Source organism: Pygoscelis adeliae, unplaced genomic scaffold, assembly GCF_000699105.1.
Source record: "Pygoscelis adeliae isolate BGI_AS28 unplaced genomic scaffold, ASM69910v1 Scaffold120, whole genome shotgun sequence".
Taxonomy (NCBI): domain Eukaryota; kingdom Metazoa; phylum Chordata; class Aves; order Sphenisciformes; family Spheniscidae; genus Pygoscelis; species Pygoscelis adeliae.
In genome coordinates, this window is record NW_008824032.1 from 4,464,983 (window position 1) to 4,485,389 (window position 20,407).

A 20,407-nucleotide genomic window follows, 5' to 3' on the forward strand; every position below is an offset into this window, starting at 1 on the left:
TTAGTTGTTGTGTTTTGTTGGCCAGTGCTGCCTTCCTGATGCGATTTATAAAGGAGTCTCAGGTCGCGGCCAGGCAAGCCAGATTCAAAAGTGGATTCCCTGGGAACGTCACTATCTTTTGCAACGTTTCCTTTGTTTCTTCTGAGCAGGACAAGCTTGTTGATATACACCTGACTGTGACTCCCACCCGCTTTGCCATCTCCCCTTCCAGCCCGAGTCCAACAAGACATCATCCACCCAAATGTCTGCTTGCATACTGCAAAACCAAGGGGACAGTTATGAACCAGGCTATGCTGCTAAATCATGCCATTATTATGCCCAGCATTTCAGATCAAGGGTAGTGCATTATGTCCAGGATTCATACAACTGACTCCCATCCCTACCCAGAGCCATCCTAAAGCCTGGGATGGCCCGAATGCTGCATGTGTGTCTATCCACAGAGGTGTCTGTGCTGCACGTGCAGTGAAACCAGGCTCTAACTCTGCATGGGACCATCTGTGCCCAGGGGACCAGGGCATTGGTGTATACTCCATGACAGCTGTGTCTGCACTTCATACATTCATATAGGTGTGTTTCCCTGCACCCCCTGTCCTACTCAGCTCAGGTGGGCCAGAGGCACAGCTGGCCTGACTGGCTATCCCCTGCCCAGCTGTCCTCTGGTGTATGAAGCTATGGAGTAGGAAGGAACGTGCAGGGCTATGTGGCAAAGTTGGATGGTGCAGGGCTGTACCAGCCAAGGGATCCATTTAGGAACATGCTCCTTGGCTGCACGTTGCACCACAGACCTTCCCTAGCATGTGGCTCTTGGTACCCCATGTGTTCTTTCAAGTGCACTGACACATTGGGTCTCTCACAGTGGGGCACGAGAAGTATAAGGGATTCACGTGCTGGCAGAGTAAGGGTGTCTTCATTTTGTTACTGTGGCTCTGAAAAGCTTTTCCAGCACCTTGCAGCACTCTGACACCTTGCCTCCATTTCAGCATGCTGCCTTTTGCGATTGAGCTCCTCCAGAAGCACAGGCTACGTGGCACTGGGCCAGCTTCTGACCTCAGTGACACTAGTATAAATCTGGGATGCTGCAGCCAACTGTTGTGGAAGTACTTCGAATCTGCATATACAGCAAGTGTTCCCAGCCATAAAGGGGCTTATAATTTAGGCTGGTGAAACAGTAGAACAAAAGCAATGTCTACGTGACTTGGGTACTTGCGAATCTCCCCTGTGACAAAGTGCTTTTGTGACACCCACACTTTCCCTGTTACCACCAAGAGTGAGCCATGAATTAGCTCCAGGGAGATCCAAGGAATGCACCAGGACACAACTGGTGTCAAGAGTGAAAAAAAGAACCAGATTTTAGGTGGATTTGTCAACAGCACTGTTGTAATAACTGCAGTTGGCATTGAAGATGGTGGTAGTATCAACTCCAAGAGAAGTAGATTGTGTTGGCCTAAATCTCTTGTGGGACAGACTGCTGAGAAAGTATTGGTGAGGTTGGATATGTATCAGAGGAGCACTCCGGTTGAAAACTTCGATGACAGTGCCTGGATGGGAGGTTCTGGAGACCTGGAGGCATGGCATTGTCTGTTTTGAGAGTGCTTGACCACAGAATGACCTTCCTTAAATGAAGCCAAGCTGCAGACAAATATGATCTTTTTTGAGACATGCTGCAAAATTCCTCTTTGGCCAGGGCCCTTTTCTGCTGTAATTGGAGAAAATGAATTACTAATAAGCAGTGGGAAAAAGCATTGTGGTAGGAAAAGATTGACTGAACTGGAGAGGTGCAGAGCAGAGAATAGGAAGAGCCTCAGCTCATTCCTAAATACGATCACATCCTTAACATGATGGCTACCAGGGAAGTGCAGTAGAGCAGCGCAACTCGGGCTCTTCAGGCTGAAGCCAAGCACAGTATTTCAGAACAACTGAGAAGCCAAGGCTGATATTTTGCAGCATATTGGCAGGCAAAGCAGAGAGAGCAGCACAAACGTCCTGGAAGGCCTGAGGATCCCCCTTGGTACAAACACTTCAGGTGGGCAGAGGAGTGATGCTAAGGCAACCCTTACTGGCCAGTGCAGACTAAAAGTGGTTCCTGTGATGGGGCAGAGAAATGTGGCCTGTGGTTGGTAGTTGACTCATAGTCTATCTTTTTCCCCATCCCTCCTGCGAACTGCCCTGTGATGCTGTGACAGCAGGCAGACATTTCGCGGGTATTTCCCACGGCTCAGGCAGAGCCTGCTGGGCTCTGCACAGGCTCTCCTATAACCTTGCAGGGAACAACACGGGTCAGGGCGGCCGGCAGTGCTGTCTGCCCCTACCCCGCAGTGCAGCCAGCGCTGACCAAGGAACAGCCAGTAGCCAGGGAGGTCCCAGGTCATCTCAGAGCAGCCCCAGGAGCATCTGGGGAGGTGACAGGAGGTGTCTGGGGTAGGACGTACCTTTGTCCCCCCACTTGGACTTGAGAGTCAGCAGAGAGCTAGGACAGCTGTGAGGGCTGTGAGCTCTGACAGCCCTGCAGTCTGTTGGCTCAGGAGGCAGCAGTAACGCACATATTTTGAGTCTTCCTCCAGACAAAGCGGGGAATGTCTGAAGGGGTGGTTATCCACCCCAGTATCTGAGGAGAGCCCTGAGTTCCCAGCATGGTTTCTTGTCTTCCTGGCCAGCATCGGCAGCTGCTGGTTCGGAACAAACAGTCTGCATGTCCCTGTGCAAGCCAGGGCAGCTGGAGGTGGATTTGTTTTCTGTTGATTTCATGGCAGTGTTGCTGCTTCAGGCCACTGCCTTGGTGTGAGGAACAACAACATCCTAGAGGAGACACCCAGTGAATTGCTGACTGCTCCACAGCTACCCAATCTGCATGCCCAGCGTGGGAAGCCGTCAGACCACCCTGATGGCATCAACAAAGCCATCATGTTTGCTGACATTTCAAGGGAACAGAGAAGGGAACAAAAGCTGGGAACAAAAGCTAGGAACAAAAGTCTTTGATCGCGTTTAGAGCTGCAGTTGGAAGATATGGGCATGAATCGTAAACGCCAGATCCAAGTGCCTTTTTGCTGGGGAGGGATTTTAAACCTCAGTCCAGGTCCCAAAGGTGGGGCTTGAGTTTGGTCTCCATGGGAAGAAAATTGTGCTGAAAACTGAGTGCCCTGTGAAATGAAAATGAAAGGTAAAGGAAACCAATGGATAGTTGAGGAGATGGAAGAAGTCAGAAGACAGGGAATGCAAGAAGTTTGGTATAGCTGATCTGTGAACAGACAGGACATCTTTTCCAGTGAATTCAGGCCTCCCCTCCCACCCCCCACCAACCTCCCTTCCCTGAAATGATCAGAAATAATGCAGTTTCTCCCCAGATGGCCTCTGGGTAGCTTCTTGCCGTTATTGTGGTATTTAGTTATGAGACAACCACTGAAGAGGAAAAAAAAGAAAAGAATTAGAAGTGAGACCAAGCCACAAACCGTGGATCCAGTTCCAAACATTCCCAGGCGCAGGGGTACTGAAGTCTGGTCTTTTGGTACAAGGCTAACTTTTAGGACAACCAACCCAAAAGGTTGCTCCAGGAATCTGATCGTCGATCTCTGACTCAAATCTCCTTCTGAGGTGTTAGTCCGTGTGTCCAGATTTTGGCTAGAAGTTTGGGTAGGGAGGGTCTTTCTGGTTTGGTAGAAGCCTGGGAAGAATTGAGTCTCTCCCAGAAAAACACGTCTGTGTGAGATTTTCAACTCGGCTCTCTGGGTCAGTGATTCTGATAAGCCAGTTGCAATCTCTGCATGCTTTACCAGCTTCTGAACTTTTGAAGTTAAGTTTCTATTTTCCAGGAGTTCAGATACAAGAAAACTGGCCATGTGGTTTAGTTACCGAGCGGGAGTCAAAGCCGTGGGCTCTAACCTTAGCTCTTCCACTAACTCATTGCATGACCTCAGGCTGCCAACTCATTTCTGTTTCTCATTTTTTGCACCTATGGGATGAGAACGATACCCATCCTCTGTTAATTCATTACTCCTTGCCAAGGGGTTAGATTTTTGCTGATGGAAGCAAAGCATATTCTGTGAGACTGTGCTGGGGCTTTACCCTCACAATGGGGGACGTGAGATACAAGCAAGATTTCAACTGAGGTTTTTTTGTGTGCCAAGGGTTGAAAAGCAAACCCTAGGACACTCACCTCCTTTTTCTCTTGTTCATTGACGAGAAACACACAATATTCTGGGCTTCAGCTTGCAAGGAATGGTGCTGCTATCCTCAGAAGTGTACAGAGAGGAGCAAACACTAGCCAGTCATTGATGATATCACTTGATACCCATTAGAGCTGGTTCCTGTTTTGCACCGTGCTCCATCTTCCCCTACCACAAGACTTCCTTTCATCTGGAGTCGGAATAAAAGAGTAGAAACTTCCCCTAAATAAAAATTCTCAAAAGGTTATACTACGTTGAAAATAATGATATGGAAGTGAACATATTTCACCTTCTCGAAACGATATATTTGAGTGTTTCTTTGGCTGAAAAATCGAACTGAATCCCTGCACTCCGGTGAAACATTTTCTTTCTGTGAAATGCACACTTTCCCACTGGAAAATCATTCTGCTGGAAGATTTTCAAGTAGCCTTTCTTCCCGCATACTTTAGTATCCAATTTAAACTCCAGCTGCTGGTTGCGGTTGTCCCTTGTTGTAGTGAGTGCTGGCACTATATGCTTTCCTTTACAATTAACACAGCAAGCTCTTCCAGGGGATCTCACTGTGGCTTAAAAGGCATCGCCTGATAACAACACGGGAAGGCCAGCAAGATTGTTTTGTCTTTGTCACGGTGGCCCATGCAGGACCGTTCCCCTCAGAGCAATCTCCTGTCTAATTTTAAATATCCAGGCAGCGTGGATCCCACCCCCTCCCTTGAGAAGGCAATTCTACAGCGTGATACTATGTCTCACTCTTAGGAGGTTTTTCCTACCCTTCAACCTAAATTTCCCCTCATAATTTCATTCAGTCACTCCTAGTTACAACCCCTTGACCATCCAGAACAAGCCCTTTCCCTCGGTGGTATTTGCACCCTGTGCAGACCGCTATTGTGTGCGTTCGTTTCTCTCCTGGTAATTCGGGACAGCTGTGCCTATTTACCACCGCCACTTTGTTCTTCCTTGCCAGTCAGTCTCTGTAGATCGTTAGAGTTTCTGCTCCTTTTCTCTTCCTCCTCCCCATATTCAGCGTGGTATCCTGTTTTCCTTGTAACTGTAGCCATGCTACAGGGCTAAAAGATTCAAGGATTTTTCCATTAATAATCCCCACACCCTTTTCCTGGTCAGTACATTGCTTAAGAGGGATTGAGGTAATTCATTCACGAATAGCAAGCCGTACTAAAAGAGCGGGAGAGCGCGACAGGAAAATGTGAGCTTGGTGGAGCCTGTTTCTCTCGCACGCTCCTTCGTCAAAGTGCGGTTTTGCCCCCAGAGCAGCTCTGGAAATGGGGTCCCATCCTGCAAAGCGCTCATGAGTTTTAGCTGGCGCTGCCAGCTGCCAGGCATCTTCCAGAAAAGCCACTGGCAGCGTGGAGGTTGGAGCTCCCTAAAAAGCGCGGGGAGGTCTCCTCTCCCGGTTCCCCGTCCTGCTCTCATGTATGAGCAGCGGCACAGCTCCAGCTGAGTTTAGCCATGCAGGGCACATCTTCTGCAGCCGGGAATGCTTGCCTAAACGTCAGCGCTGCGAATTCCAGCGGCCCTGGCCAGCTTCTGCTGTGAGAACGTAGGTGGGCTTTTTTCCTTTGCATCTTACACCCGCACCAACCGTCAAGATTTTGCAATTACACCTTGAGTAAGAATTTCTGCTTGTGAGGAAAACTAAGCCCCAGTTCCCTCCCTTGCAACTCCGCTGGCTCTGCCAGACTTGGGGCCACATCTGCTGCTGGCTACAGTTGTATAAAGCTGGAGTAATTTTGTCAGCGTCTGTGGCAATTTACACCCGGAGATTGGAATTGTAACCCTTTGCTTAGTTCCTACAGTGACACAGGAAGGTAACTAGGCAACAGGTAGGAAAAGGAGGAGAAAATTACATTATAACAATATTGAAATACATGTGAAACTCATCCCCAGAGGGCGATTAGGAGCAGTAGTTGACACTCTAAGGACAGGTTCTGCTTTGGTTATTGCTAGGGGACCTAATAACCTGTTTGGTTATTGCCTTAGTAAACCCCCTCCCCACTCCACCCATTTTGGCCATAGTTTTAGGTGTGATATAGAAAATGCTGGGGGACTCTATTTCCCCAGTCATTCCCAAGGTAGAGAAAACCTCTGCTTGCAGGGGAACATGTCCTAATGCGAGCCAGCTCCTCGCCCTGTGCTGGAGGCCATGGGAGCCACGTGGCTGAAACGCTGCAGAGGGCAGGCAACGCCGCTTCCACGGCTGGCTGTGCTCCTCATGCTCCTCACCTTGTGTGTCCCCACCACGACGGAGCCTGCAATCACACGTTCCCGGGCTGTTTCTTACACCGTGCAGCAAACTGATAATCTCCTGGTGGGAGCTGGGACAAGCCCATCAGCTTCTCTAATGGGACAAATGCAAACCTTGAATGCCATGGACTGGGGGGAGGTCCGAAATGGTGTCTGGTTAGGTTTTCCCTTCTCTGCTGGGGCAGTGGCTCATGCGATGGCAGTCTGTGGAGCTGAAGTGCTTCAGCTTGGCGTAAGCTGTGTTCTGCACTCGTCGTCCAGTTTCTCCACTGTTGATGAAACAGTGCTGGCAGCAGTAGAGATTCCTCCATTTGAAAGAATAAAAACGAAGGCAATGGTCTGGTGTAAAGGTCTTGGCATCTCCCACAGCTTATGACAGCGCCACTGGAGCACGGGGGCCATTGCTGTAGCTTTTCTTTTGTGAGCTTACATTCCTTAGCAGTGGGAAATCGGCAGCTGTAATTAGTCTCTGATGTTCTCTGCTAATAAGTAATTTCTCTGGTACTTGCAAATACCGGCATCCCTGAGACATAGCTCTATTGTTTTGACCTCTTATCTCTTTTCTCTCCTCCTCATTGAGAGGGGCCCCAGATGTTCGTCAACATCGCTAGGGAAAAAATCCATCCACCCCTGCTCCTCCCCATTATATCCCTGTCTCCGCTACCTTTTCCCCCCTCCCTGCCCCCGGCCGCTGCGTAGGAAAATGGCTCCTGCTAGTCCTCATGGAAAAGGACACAGATGCCGGCAGGAAGCCCGTTTGCTTTGGGAGGAAGAGGGGCCTGACATCAACAGGAAGCGCTGTGCGGCAGAGCTGCTCCTGCCTCCAAGCGAGGGGGGCCTTGAAAACAATGTCAGCTTGCGCTTTAGGACTCGCCGTCAGGAAACGCATGCACGCTGGTGTTTGCAGTGCAGAGGAAATGATAAGCACTACCTGGCCTGACTTGGAGCAGAGATAGCGCAGTGAAAAAAGAAAAAAAAAAGGGGGAGGGGGGGAAGTTGTTTTTCTTCACACTGGTTTGCAGCCTGTCCTTTGCCAAATGGAAAACAAAATAAAGAGCAAAATATGGAATGTATCAGAAATCCGTTGGGGGGCTTGGAAACCGAGGAGTGCAATTGCAAAGTGACTAGATTTACTACTTTAGTAACAGCTGGATATTGCTTTTTTTTCCATTGTTAACACTGGGAATGACCCTCAGCTTGATAACCCCTGGCATGCACATTTATTGAGAGATGAAGGGAGAGGGAGGCTTGTATCCCATGTGGAACTGGGGGATTTTCTGTGTGGGAGAAAAGTCATGGGGACAACTGCTCCTGCTGGAGGCAGAAGAGAGGAGTAGCATGTAGATAGATATCTCTCCTGACTTCTCCCTACTACATTAGGGGATAGAAGCCTGTTTGGGGAATAAGAAGATGGCATCATGCTGTAATATTTTATTCCTCTTTGTTTCTTTTCCTCTTTTATTAGGGCCTGTAAAAGCCATATCGTGCCTCCTTTCATCACTGACCTTCTGACAGAACTAGTTTCTGTTTCTGATCCCCTTACCCCTCTGCCAGGCAGTTGCAGGGGTACAGTCCTTGCAGGTCAGCCTTGGAGAAGCCATGCCCTATGCTCTGGGTGCATCTCAGTAGTTATGTGCCGACATCCTGGGGTGGAGGTAGACACCAACAGCAGGGCAGGAAATATTTTCTTCTAAACAATCCCAGCCCAGCATCAGCCTCTAGAAGGCTGGGAGGCTGTGTGACACCATCTGTAAATGCTGTTCTACCTCCTCTGCTGTCCCTGATGATTCTTGCAGGCTTTGGAGAGTGAGCGAGCTTGCCCTCTTGCAACATATGCGAAGTGTTGATCTGCCACAAGGCTGACAGATGGAGCAGTGCTGTATTCCCTGCTGTCTCTGAAAGAAACCCTGAAGGTGCAGCACCACATCCAGATGTTGAAGCCAGGCAGCTCAGCAGCCTCTTTTAGACCTCTTTACCCTCCCTGGGTGTATGGAAAGGAAAATACAATCTCTGCGATCAAGGCTGTAAGGTACACTTTAGAGGACTGCAGCCCCTGGCGATGAAAAGGTGTAGCCAAAATGACCCATATCCCATGGGCTACCTTTCTTAACTAAGCTACTGAGTGAAACCAGTCCACTGAGACTGGTTCTGGACTTGCTGATGTAGAAATCCATGCATGCTTAAGGAATTCACCCCTCAACCAACAGCTTTCCTTGGCTGAGAGTAAGTCCTTCAACCAGAAAGGCCTTCAGCACAGTAGCAACATGCAGGGCAACGCAGTAGCTAAATGCACTTTGCCTGGGACAGGAGAGCATGGAAAATGTCTGTGGCAATGGCTTATTCTCTGGCTGGCTGAGCAAGCTTCTACAAGCAGGAGCACCAGCATGTAGTGATGTATCCCCCCCAGACCTATGACATGAGCCTAGCAAGACTTTTGCAGCTTTTGACTCTGTAAATACCACCTTTAGATATTAGGCTTTGACTGACACCTTGTTAAAAAAAAGCTATTTCTCTCAGAAGAATTTCCTGGTATTGCACATGAAACCTCTCACACACACATATATACATACAAAAATGAATATAATTGTATATGTAAAAATACATGCGTATATGTATATGTATGCACACACATATATGCTGATATATACATAGATACACATTTATTTATGTATAGCGGTATGTGTGTCTGACCAGGTGCTGCTTCTGGCAGAATTTTCTCCATGCTGCTCAGACACAGAAACTGAACCCACAGGCTGTGGCAATCATATGTCCTGGGCATTACTTAGGGTGGGTAGAATAGCACCTCGTTTCACCAGACAAACAGCAATCCGAGTCACCCACAGCTTAATCCTCTTCAAATAAAGACTGACTTGTTTTCAACCTCCTCTGAGCAGGGTTGGGAGGAGCATTTCTAGGTGATCTTCCACTGCCAGCAGCAGTCTTAATTCTCCACTCTGTGTTGAACCTCACGCCATCATTTTATGCTCCTGTAAAGCTGGTGAAAATGCTTCTATCATTCACCTCATTTGCTAGTAATTGCATGCCACGGTAAGAGCTAAGAGAGGGTAGAACAAACAGATATTTTTTTTTCTCTTGTGGAAAATACTGCTGAATTCAATGGGATTTTTTGTATGAGTGCGGTTCTTTGGGTCAGGCCCAGACAGCCTTGCAATGAAAACACTCAATCTAAATATATGCTCAGCAACTGAGCAAAGATGGATTGGATTTTGTGCTGCTTGGCTTCAAACTATAATGACTGATTATTGCTAGTGCCTTTGCATGTTTGTTTTCAATCAGATTGACATCATAAAGCCTTATTTACTTTTTCTCAAAAGTCTGTTTTCATTTGCCTTTCACTTCTCATTTGCAGCCTTTACGGGTTTGTATTTAGGCTCCTCATCTGTCTGTCTGTGATATATAATGATCCTCAGCAATTTTCCCTGCTCTTTGCCCTAAGTTGTTGACTATCCGTAAAACAGCCCATTTGGAATAACCTCTGGAAATTGCTGTATCCACTTTTCACTAGGAGAGCCCTAGAGGCCAGATCAGTGAGAGGCCTGAATGAAAGAACATTGCTGCATAATCTAGTGTCAGCCTGCATCAGTCCATCAGTGTGACAGAGGGCAAAATAAAAAGAAGAGAAAAGATAAATATGTGCTGTGAGATTCAGCCATGCAATTTTTCATCCATATAAGAGCTTGGGTCAGGACCAGCTTCTCAGTTACTTTGTACCTTGCTACCAAACATTAACCTGGGCTCTCGGTGGGGTGATTGGCCCCTGCTCTCCCTTTCACACACCTGAGCTCATTGGCACTGCCATTCTGCATTAGCTGGCACAGTTGGATGTGTGCTTTAAAGCTTGGAAATGTCTGTCATATATGCTTGTAACTGACTTGCTGTGCAGCAAGCGTAGAAAGAGAACCACGAGTGCTGACGGACCTCCAGCCTACCCTTGCACATTCAAAGGGACAACAATGATTTCCTGGGAAAGAACCACAGAGAGAACTGCAGAAAAGCTCACCTTGCTGCAGCACTGGAGCTTATGAGACAACTGCCCAGCTCCTCACTTCACTCTGTCTCTTCACCAGCAGGATAACAGCAGCATCATTTTTCCTGAAGCCTCCCAAGAGCATCTATTTGGGAATTAGTTGCTGCTTTGTCACCAGCATGCCGTCACTATGAAAGTGGATGAAGGATCTGTCTAACAGTGTGATAGCATGACAGAACAGCACAGAAACTAGAGACAAATTCTATATCCTATAGAGATTGCTATAGATTTCAGTGTATGGAGGTGGTGTTTGTGAAAGGCACCGTACAACGGACTTAAAAACTCTTTAACTAGTAGCTGGTATTTTTCAGATGCATGTCAAGATCTAAGCACCCATAATTTCTTCCTAACAGCCCCAAAGGCTTCCTTATAAAGAGAAACCTGGAATCCTTATTGCCTGGCACACTAAAGTCCAAGTCGAAAAGGAATAAGGAACAAACTAACACTGACAGCCAGGTAGGGAGTATGCGTTGATCCCCTTGAAATTGCCTTTCTACAGATTCTGAGATCCTAAGAATCCCGTGTAAGAGTTCCCATGTGTCAAGGGAGATGTTGGTTTCTACACACTTTTTACAGTCAAGAAATGGGTGTAATAGCTTACAAGTCACCTCCAGAGTAATTTTGGGACTGTAAGAAACTGAGCAAGTCTGCATCAGCTAGCAGGCTCAGGTAAAAGATGGAGACTATGCACTGTTTGTTTTCTAACTTGCTTCTGAAGCCCTGGTAAATGAAAACATATAGGTCAAAATCTGTTGAGAGGAGGAAAAAACTTTTGAAGTCCATATATTTTCCTTGCTTTGTTGCCAGCAGTTAGGTAGGTTAGCATGGCTTACATTGGTGTCCATGCTTAAGAAAAGAGCGGAGAAAGGAAGGAAAACATGATACAGTGTGACACCTGCAGTCCATAAGCTTGTTTATTGATCTGGATGAAAGGCAACGGGCACTCAAGAGACTTCAAATGGAGCCTGCATCACTGGCCGTCCATCCCAGTGCTCAACACTTACCTGCACTCTTCCCTTTCAGGCTGCTTCTCCCGGATCCCTTGAGCTGCAGCATCGGCATTGCCCCGCTCAGTCCTGTGCTCCATCAGCGCTGATGCAGCCTTTGGATTTGGCAGTGTTTTTAGTATGTGTTGTCAGAAATGAGGTTAATGGCAGAATTCCTGTCTCACAGCCTGCTTATCCTCGTAGTATCTAGGCATTTCCCCAGACAGAGGTCAATTCATTATATGCAGCTTCAAAACTATTCTGATCTTTTCTATACTTATACCCGAGTCACTTTTCTGAGACAGCATAAATTGTCCCGTTATTCCTACCTCCAGAATTAATTACCCCAATTGCCTGTGCTGTGGTGAACAAAACGCTGTACAATATACACCCTAATCTGCTGTGGATCAGAGTTGTTAGGATTCAAATGGCTAACTGAGGACGTGCACAGCTCATTGACCTGCCCTGCAGAACCTAAGCTGCTGTTTTCCGAGGTGGCTGTACCAGAGAGTCATAAAAGTTAGGAGTGGAGATATCCTGTTCAGTTATCTGGTCTTTTTTTGCAGGAAACCCACAGCAGGATGTTTTCCTAACAAAATTATTCTAGTATTTAGTACAACCTCTTCTCAAAAGTGCCTGCATGACAGAATCTGCCAGCTATGTCAAGGTACTTGTCACATTTCAGAGGGGCATGGTGACCGCCAGGGTTGAGAGTCAGCATTCAATGTCTGCTTGTGCAGTGCTTTCTCTTAGGCTTTCTTTGATGTGTGTTGTCGGTGAGCTGGCCAGGTCTGCCGCGGGCTCTTTCATTTCTGCCTGGAACATCACAGTTGTCAGATCTGCTCTGGAAAATCAGGTGTTCCTACATGTCTTATTTAGATATTTGAGATGTGAGCTGGGTATAATATCAATGGGAAAAAAATCCCTTGATAGTGGTGCCATTGGCTTCATTCAAACTCACGCTGGGCCTGCAGGCTGTGTTGAAATGCATTTGCTTGAAATGAGTGTGCCACATCCCAAACAGTGCTCAGCGTTTCCACTTCCCGCTCAGGCCATGGAGGGTGATGGCATCTGACAGATTCAAGATCTGTTTTTCCTACGTCTTTGCCCAGGAGAATCGCAACTGCGTTCAGGATGGTGCTTTCATCGCAGGGAACAGGACTGTTGTGCTAACCTTCATGACATTGCAGAGACGTTTCCCACAGAAGTAGAGGGAGAAAAAAAAATGAAGCCTGTGACTCGTATGGTGATTCAGTTGTGCTGTCCATGCAGACAGGATCACCTTGGCGCCAGCTATTTGTCTTTTTTTACCTGTGTTTATGGCAGCTAAGGGGGAAGAGGTGAGGAGGATTCTAACAAGGTGATTTGTTTTTAAGCCTGTTTGGTGGTGTTTAGCTATCTCATGCTATTCAAACACAGGTGTGTGTGTGCATAGGGGGGTTGTGGTAGCTCAGCGCTAACAGCCAAACTAAACATTGGAATTTGATGGTGAGGCAGTTTATTTTTTCTTCTTCTGTAAAATGAATTTAGTGCTGGTGAAAAGTATGCATAGACATCCTGGAGACTAAAGCCCTCTGTTTGTCCTTGTAGCAGTTATGTCCAGGCAGGACAAACCCTCCCCATCCCCAGCTCTGCCTACTTCATCTCTGAGCAGGAGAGATCCTCTGCAGCAATTTCGGATGCTGTGGTCCCTTCCATCCCTGGCCACCACTAAAAAGGAGATGGTGGAGGGCAAAGGAGATGATACCTGGGGGCAAGGCAGGATTTATCCTTAGCTGCAACAGGTTAGGGCTATGCATTGGGAGGCAAACTGGAATTGTGACTGCCATGCTGGACCAGGGCTTGGGCAAGCTGCAGGGAAGAAAGCACAGTTTGATCTCCTCTGGAATCTGTTTCTCAGCCAACCTTATGCCTAGTAAAAATCAGACAAGATCAGAAAAAAAAAAAAAAAAAAAAGAAGAAGAAATCTAGTGAATCAGCATTAAAATTTGTGATTTAAAGTAGGAAGCATCAGAAAATGCAGAAAAATGTCACATCAGAGATTCTGACTCTCAAGTATCTTGCCATTTATACAATGCTATTCCTTTCCTGTGATTAGGAGGCCAAGTTAATATATTAGTATGTTCCAAAATGTGTGCTGTTTTGTTATTTTTGTTTGTACAAAGTAACAGCTCTTGCTTAGTACAGACTGAAATACTTACTTTTTAGGAGGAAATATTTCCTAATTTAGTCATTTAAATTGAAACAAGAGACTATTTTGACCTTTATTGTCATGCTATTGACATAGCATGATAGGAAGCATGCACTACTATTGAGGGCAATGGAAGACAATTAAAAAAAATACTAATATGTAACAAAACCAAAATGGTGAAATAAAAATGCCCACAACTTTTTTTATGGCACAGGATTCATTTTTGGGAGAAATTAAAAAAAAACCCCAAACTATTTCCTGCAAGTCAAACATCAAAAAGTTGATGTTTCAGGTGAAATGAAAGGTCTGCATTTATCTTCCCATTACTTGAACTAAAATTAAAATAAAATTAGAGAAGATGTGAAACCTCCTCCATGTGGCATAAATCAACCACTAAGGAGGACCTGAGTAGCTCTGTCACTAATTTTTATCCTTGCAAGGAGCCTTCTGAGAGAACAACAGAAGGATAAAGGCAAAAATGAAGCCTGCTGCTATTCAGTCCAGTTCAGTACAGCGTACCCTGAATACATGACTCAGTCCACGTTAGCTAACTTTAAACACAGTCTTACTGGACAGTATTCACCCTGACTGGTTTGGGTGGCTGTCTTAGCAACCTTCTCCCTAGGGTCCTTCTGTAGCCCATGGAGACTAAAAGTTTCTTCTGGAAGGCGGCGCTGAAGGCTACAGGGCATTGCTTGCACCTCCTGTTGGACCAGGGTCTTTCTCACTCTTTGCTGGCTTTGGTGGGAGACCAGGAGGCCATCCTCCCACCAGCCATTAGATGGGGTGACTCCCTCTCTTCCTAGTGTTCCCTCCTACTAGGGCTGCTTGGTGATTTAGTTAGGTGCATGCTTAAAGGTCTCCCTGGCTTTGACCCAAAATGCTCGGCCCTGTGCCAGACGAAGCCTTTGTCAGGCAGGCAAAGAGTGAGCACCTTGCTTGCTGGTGGGGAGGTTTGGTGGGTGGTGGTGCCATGGCTGGGAAGGGACAGGAGAAGGGAGAGATGTCCCCTTCCCAGCAGTGCTGGGAGGCGAGAGGCTCAGCGCACATCGCTGGCACTGGCAGCTAGTGGGATTGGGAGGGGAGGGGAGGGAGGCGCGATACCTGGCCTAGCAGGAGCCGCACACACGTGTAAAGGAAGTGGCATGAGCTGTGGTCATGGAAAAGACCCTGGTGAAGGTGAATGTCTGCGTACGCTGAGCTCAGAGGTGATATCCAGTGAGAGTGGAATGAGTTACTGTGACTGCCCTTCTGGTTTATTTTTGTCTAGGGGAAGAGAAGTATTGTCTTTTGTGTGCAGTATGTTTATAACTCAATTTCCCTTCTGCCTGATGCCTTGCTCCATGCTCTCTTCTCCTCCTCCATCTGGTTTCTATTGTAGTTTTAAATGAGGACAGTTTGGCTGTCTGGCAGAACAAGCGGGGTCTGTGTGACACCAGCTGCCTCTTCCAAATTCTAAGCCTCCAGCACAGTTTTAATTATAGAAGTGTCAAGATTGGACACCCCACTCCCCACCCCTTTCTGTGCCTGCACACACATGCACAGCCCCTGCTACAAATCCCCATCCACGTCCAATCTTCCTTTGGGAGAGACCCAGCTCTGTGATTTACGTGTGCCCTGTAATGCCGATAGAGTCCTGTTGTAAAGTGCATGCTAGAGTCTGCACCTCCCCACATTTAGGGTTGATCACAGCTTTTGTTTTGGTTCATTGGGAGCCACGTCCGAAATAATCAAACCGCCTCAGAGATGGCTGGAAGTGGGAGAGAGCCGCTCACTGCCACTCTAACCTCACCTCCCCCGAGTGCCCGAAAGACTCAGCTTTGTAGGAGATCAGAGCTGCTCAGGAATTTCAGAGCTGCAGGTTCTGCTCAAAGAAAACATTTATCGTGCTCCAGTTTCATACAAGCGCTGCATTTAGGGGCATGCTTCGCAGGAAGCTGATGCAGTCCCTTCACCTCCAGGGATCTGAGGTCAAAGTCTAATTTTGGTTGCGAGTGAAATGTGTCCTATGTGGGATTTTTTTTGACATCACAAAATCGCCACACATTTTGGTGTAACTGGCTGTTTCTCTTCATAAAAGCCAAAGACCTGGCAGGGCAGGAAATCATGTACACGATGAGTGAAGGGCACTGGCAGAGATATGTGAGAAGCCCAGGGCTGGAAAAGCAGGGAAGATTGCAGGTCTGGAGTAAGAGATATCTGCAGAGCTCAGTGCATATTGTCTATCTGCAGTCTATAAGGTTGTCTCTGCTGTGGAGTCTTCACCCACTTTTAAAAATGGGTTGAATTTTATATGTTTGCTACAGATTATTCCCCTCAGGCCCCTTTTTTTTGCTTACCAGTCCTCAACAGATGGATCTAGCCTTCTATGTTTTTTGTATAAGAGGTTTGCTTACCTGCCTGAGGCCTCTTGAGCTAATTTAACCCAAGGAAACTTAAAACTCAGCAAAAAACAAAGTGTGATTTAATTGGTCTTACTTTCAAGGGGTCAAATTAGTCACAACTAACATCAGTATATGCATTTTTAGTTGGTGCGCTTATTCTTAACACTGAGGTTTTAAAAAGTATCTAATAAAGGGTGCTGTGGGCATGGACCTCATTTGTGTGGCAGCTAGGCACCATCATATGAAGTTTGTCTATACAAAAGACTATTCAATTTTTAAACAAACCTTGTCATGTGGCTGTCCTGCTCAAATAGGTTTTCTGTTCAGTTAATTCTTTTTCCAGGTGGCATGGAGTGGTTCACCCATTCTCCCACACAAATGGATCTGAAGTGAACATGGATCTGACTAGCTTTCATTTTTGCTGTTTACATTAGATTTATTCCCAGAGACCCCTACCAAGAAGGAAATCTTAATATGCCATGTATGCATAGCTCCTGCCACAAAGATGGTACAGCCTGACCAAACAGAAATGAAGAAGAGGCCTGAAGTCATTTGCCTTTCTTTTTTTTATTATTTCTAGCATGCTCATCATCATATGATCTGAACTCCCTACTGCAGTTACAGATAATCAGGTCTTACTCAGAGATAGGAAGGTCCTCTTTCTTGATGTGTCACTTGGGCTTTTCTTGGCAGGATTTTAAAGAAATTTCATACTTTTCTTTTGCTCTGTCTCCTTCCACATCATCTAGTCATCTTAGGAAGTGGGTGCTGTACGTACTGAAAGAAATGCTTCCCATGTTCCTTCTGGAAGGCACTGATGTGCCTTCTCCTCAAAAGTCCTTGAGGAGAGAATCCTATAGCTCTGTAACTGCTGTGGACAAAGCTTTGACTCTGTAGACTTCACCTGTTCTCTTGGCAATTTCATGGTTTCCCATGAAGATTGTTGTTGTAGCAGGCTAGGGCCCCTGCCAGAAGCTCAGCTGTTAGTCTTAGCCCAACAACTTGAGGGTCTTAAAAATCAGCCCAAGGGCTTTGAGTGTGACACAGCATGGCTAATGCACCTGCATTATGAGTCCCTGCTCAAAAAATCATAAAGTCAAATTTTCCCTATTGTTCTGAAGAGGCTCCTTTAACTGAGGAGAATTAGTCTGTTTGGATCATTCAGGCTTCCAAGTAACCACTAGCACTTTGTGTATTCCTCCATTTGGGTTGGCCACGCTGAGAAGAGAAGGGACACACAAGAAGGACCTCTTTACCTCCCTCGGTAAGAGTTGGGAGCAGAAAGGTAGCACTTCCCTAACTGACTGGGCTCAGTAATAGTGTGTCACTGAGGTAGGCAGCATCCCTCCTCACCAGAGCCTGTGCCCTGGGCTGCTTGGTAGGGGCAAGTCCAGCCATGAGCTGGCTCTGGCCTCAGCGGCACCCATGAGAAATGTAACAATGTACCAGCTGTTTTTTGTTCAGGCTGTCCTTGGAGTGCTGTCTTTGGATGCCGCCTGATGAAGCACATGTTAATATGTCGTTATGGTCCTGAACTTCAAGCAGAAGAAGTCAGGGAAGGTCCAGCCAGAGGCATTATCTCTGCGGTGTTGCAAAGATGCAGTAATTTCTATGCCTGGCTTTTCAGTCAAATGCGTGGCTTAGTCTGTTTTCTTCCATACAGCTTTCTGAATGCGCAGCATTACAGCGGGGAACTTCCTTAACTTCTGCAGTTACTGACTTTTGTGCTTATGGCTGTGTGAAGCATTGCGTTAAATACACAGCAGTTTCTAGCACCTAATAAGGAAGGGCTCTCTTACTGTTATTGTTATAGCTAGGGTTGTTATAGTACTGGGGACAGGGAGGCTTGGTCTCACCAAGAGGATGAGGGTTTCCTATACCTATATAATGGGGAAAAAATAAACATACGCTTTGGGTCCAGGTCTGGATGTAAATGTTGTGCTTCAGGCTCCTCTCAGCTTTAAGGCTGGGTAAGTCTTCAGCTGGTTATGTTGATAGAGTTCTTTGAAGCCAATGTCAGATTTTGTCAGTGTGCAGATCTAGTCAATATTTGAACTTTATACCCCCTCTGTGGGAGTTTATGAGCTCTAAACTGTGGGTACATAGGCTTATATGGAAGTGCAAATGCTTCTCTGATTTTTATCCAAGCCAATCAGACCTTTTGGCACGATTCAGCGAGGATGGAGCTCTATCTTGGGGAGGGGGGAGGTTCCCAGGACCTCATGCTTTACCTCATGCTTTCAATTAGAATGAAATTGCCTCTTTTTCTGGAAAGAAAAGAAAAAGGGAGAGAGAGAAATGCTACCTTTCTTCCCACAATGTTTCTGTGACTTCAGGCTCAGTCATTGTCATATGGCAATGAGCGTGGCATGGCCCAACCATAGCATATCCTCACTGCAAATTGGCTACGGGCACTTTGTGGGGTTTATTTTTGGTTTGCCCTGTATTTCTCCCATTGCTGTACACTTCCCTGCATCTGCAGAGAGCCTCTGCTGCTGTTTCATGAAACTGTCTCCTCTGTGGTGACTTGTGGAAGTTCTCAGTGTGTATTCATTGGGCATCTTTCCTTGCTTTCCTCTCCTAGTCCCCTACGTGCTGAAGAGCTGTGCGGAGTTCATTGAGACTCATGGCATTGTGGATGGGATCTACCGCCTCTCAGGAGTGACATCTAACATACAAAAGCTGAGGTAAGGACAATCTGTCTGAGTGCCAGAGGGATTCGGTGACACTGCTTTGTACCTTTTCACTGTTAGTCCCTCAGGCATAGATTGGGGCCTACAGAGATCTACATTGATGCAGAAGAGAAACTGTCTCTGAAGCTGGTGACAGGGAAATGCAATGTTTCAGGGATTAGTCCACAACAAAGAAAAAAAAAATCTCCCTCTGCATCTATTAATGGGAAAGGCCTGCAGGGTCGCAGCACAAATGCTGAGTTGTTCTCTCTCACTTCAAGACAAAGCAATGTCTTTATATCAGTTTGAGGTCCACTCATGGGACTATGTTATGGAAATCAGAGACTAGTTGAAACCTCGGGGCCTGATCCCGGGAGACAATCTGGGCTGGGCTGCAGAGACATCTCTGCTTTCCAGTTTGTTTTTTCCTCTAGCTGTAAAAGAGTACTTAGGGTGGAGTACTGGGATGCTACAGCTCTTATTCTCCTACATTGTTATGTCTCCATATTGTTTCAGACAAGAGTTTGTTTCTGACCAATGCCCGGATCTGACAAGGGAAGTTTACCTCCAGGACATCCACTGCGTGGGGTCGCTCTGCAAGCTGTACTTCAGGGAACTGCCCAACCCTCTCCTCACTTATGAGCTCTACAAGAAATTCACGGTGAGACCCTTTGCTGTTCACGTTCTTTTCCAGCAGTGTGGATGTGCTGCAGGTTCCTCCATGACAGCTGTTTGGGATTCACTCCAGTGTCCTGACTTCTGGTGCATCTACCTGTATAAACACTTCCCAGGGATCTTCCCTTCCCGTCTTGTGCTGTCTGCCTTTCCCTGTCCTTGTTTCTTTCCCCCATTTCATGTTTATTTCTCTCAGTTTCTCTGCTGTTTCTTCCCCTTCGTCTTGCTCATTTTTTCACTGCATTGCTTCCCTGCTGTTACTCTCTCTCCCCACTGTGCACCTACTCCCAGAATTACTAATTCTCTTTCTTTTCCTCATTACTGTCCATCACTGAGAGTCTTCTGGGTCACCTAGGGCTTGTGATCATAGTCACAAGGGTGCGGTTTCCTCCTCCCTGTCCCTCTGACAGTCCTTGACACCTGCGCAAACTGATCGCCCAGCCCATGTGTAAAACACCAACTTTTCTGCATCTGTAGCATTTTTCACACAGTTTGTCAGAGTGCAAATGATGATACAGGTTATGCCAGCTATGGTATATCAGGTCCATCATGATCATGTCATAAATACAAATGGCAGAGGAAAGTGGCACCTGGCCCAGGAGAAATCTCTAACCTTGTTTAGAAGGATTATAATTCAAAGAATAGTAACTCGATTCTGCACAACAACCATAGATTATACATGGATACAGTTGGAGTCTAGGAGCAGACAGCGGGGGAGCAGAAAAATAAGACCACAAAGCCTGAATTTTTAAGAGAGTTGGCTAATTTTGATGACAGATAATATTTTATTAAAAGGTGGCACAGCAAGCTATGCTTGTTAAGGTTGCCTGCTTCTTACTGCTCTAAATCCACTTTCAGTTGTTTCTGACACCAACAACTTTAAATCCGGTCATTCAGGGTGAAATCTTACATGCCAGAGGTGTGAATTTTCAGCTAAAAGCATTCACCAGCATCTTAAAACCACTGGGGTGAGGGGATGGGAAGGATTGTTTCCTCAGTGTTAGAACCATCCGTCCTTTGTTAAGAATT

The 20,407-nt window shown here is 46.5% G+C and overlaps 1 protein-coding gene across 1 annotated transcript in view; it reads left to right on the forward strand.

The window, feature by feature from the left end:
- Nucleotides 1–20,407, forward strand: part of ARHGAP31 (Rho GTPase activating protein 31) — a 62,625-nt gene that overhangs the window by 18,986 nt on the left and 23,232 nt on the right. The window contains exons 2-3 of the mRNA XM_009330435.1: nucleotides 18,616–18,718; nucleotides 19,220–19,364. Of these exons, the coding sequence (XP_009328710.1) occupies nucleotides 18,616–18,718; nucleotides 19,220–19,364 (248 nt within the window). The remainder of the gene's footprint in view (nucleotides 1–18,615; nucleotides 18,719–19,219; nucleotides 19,365–20,407) is intronic.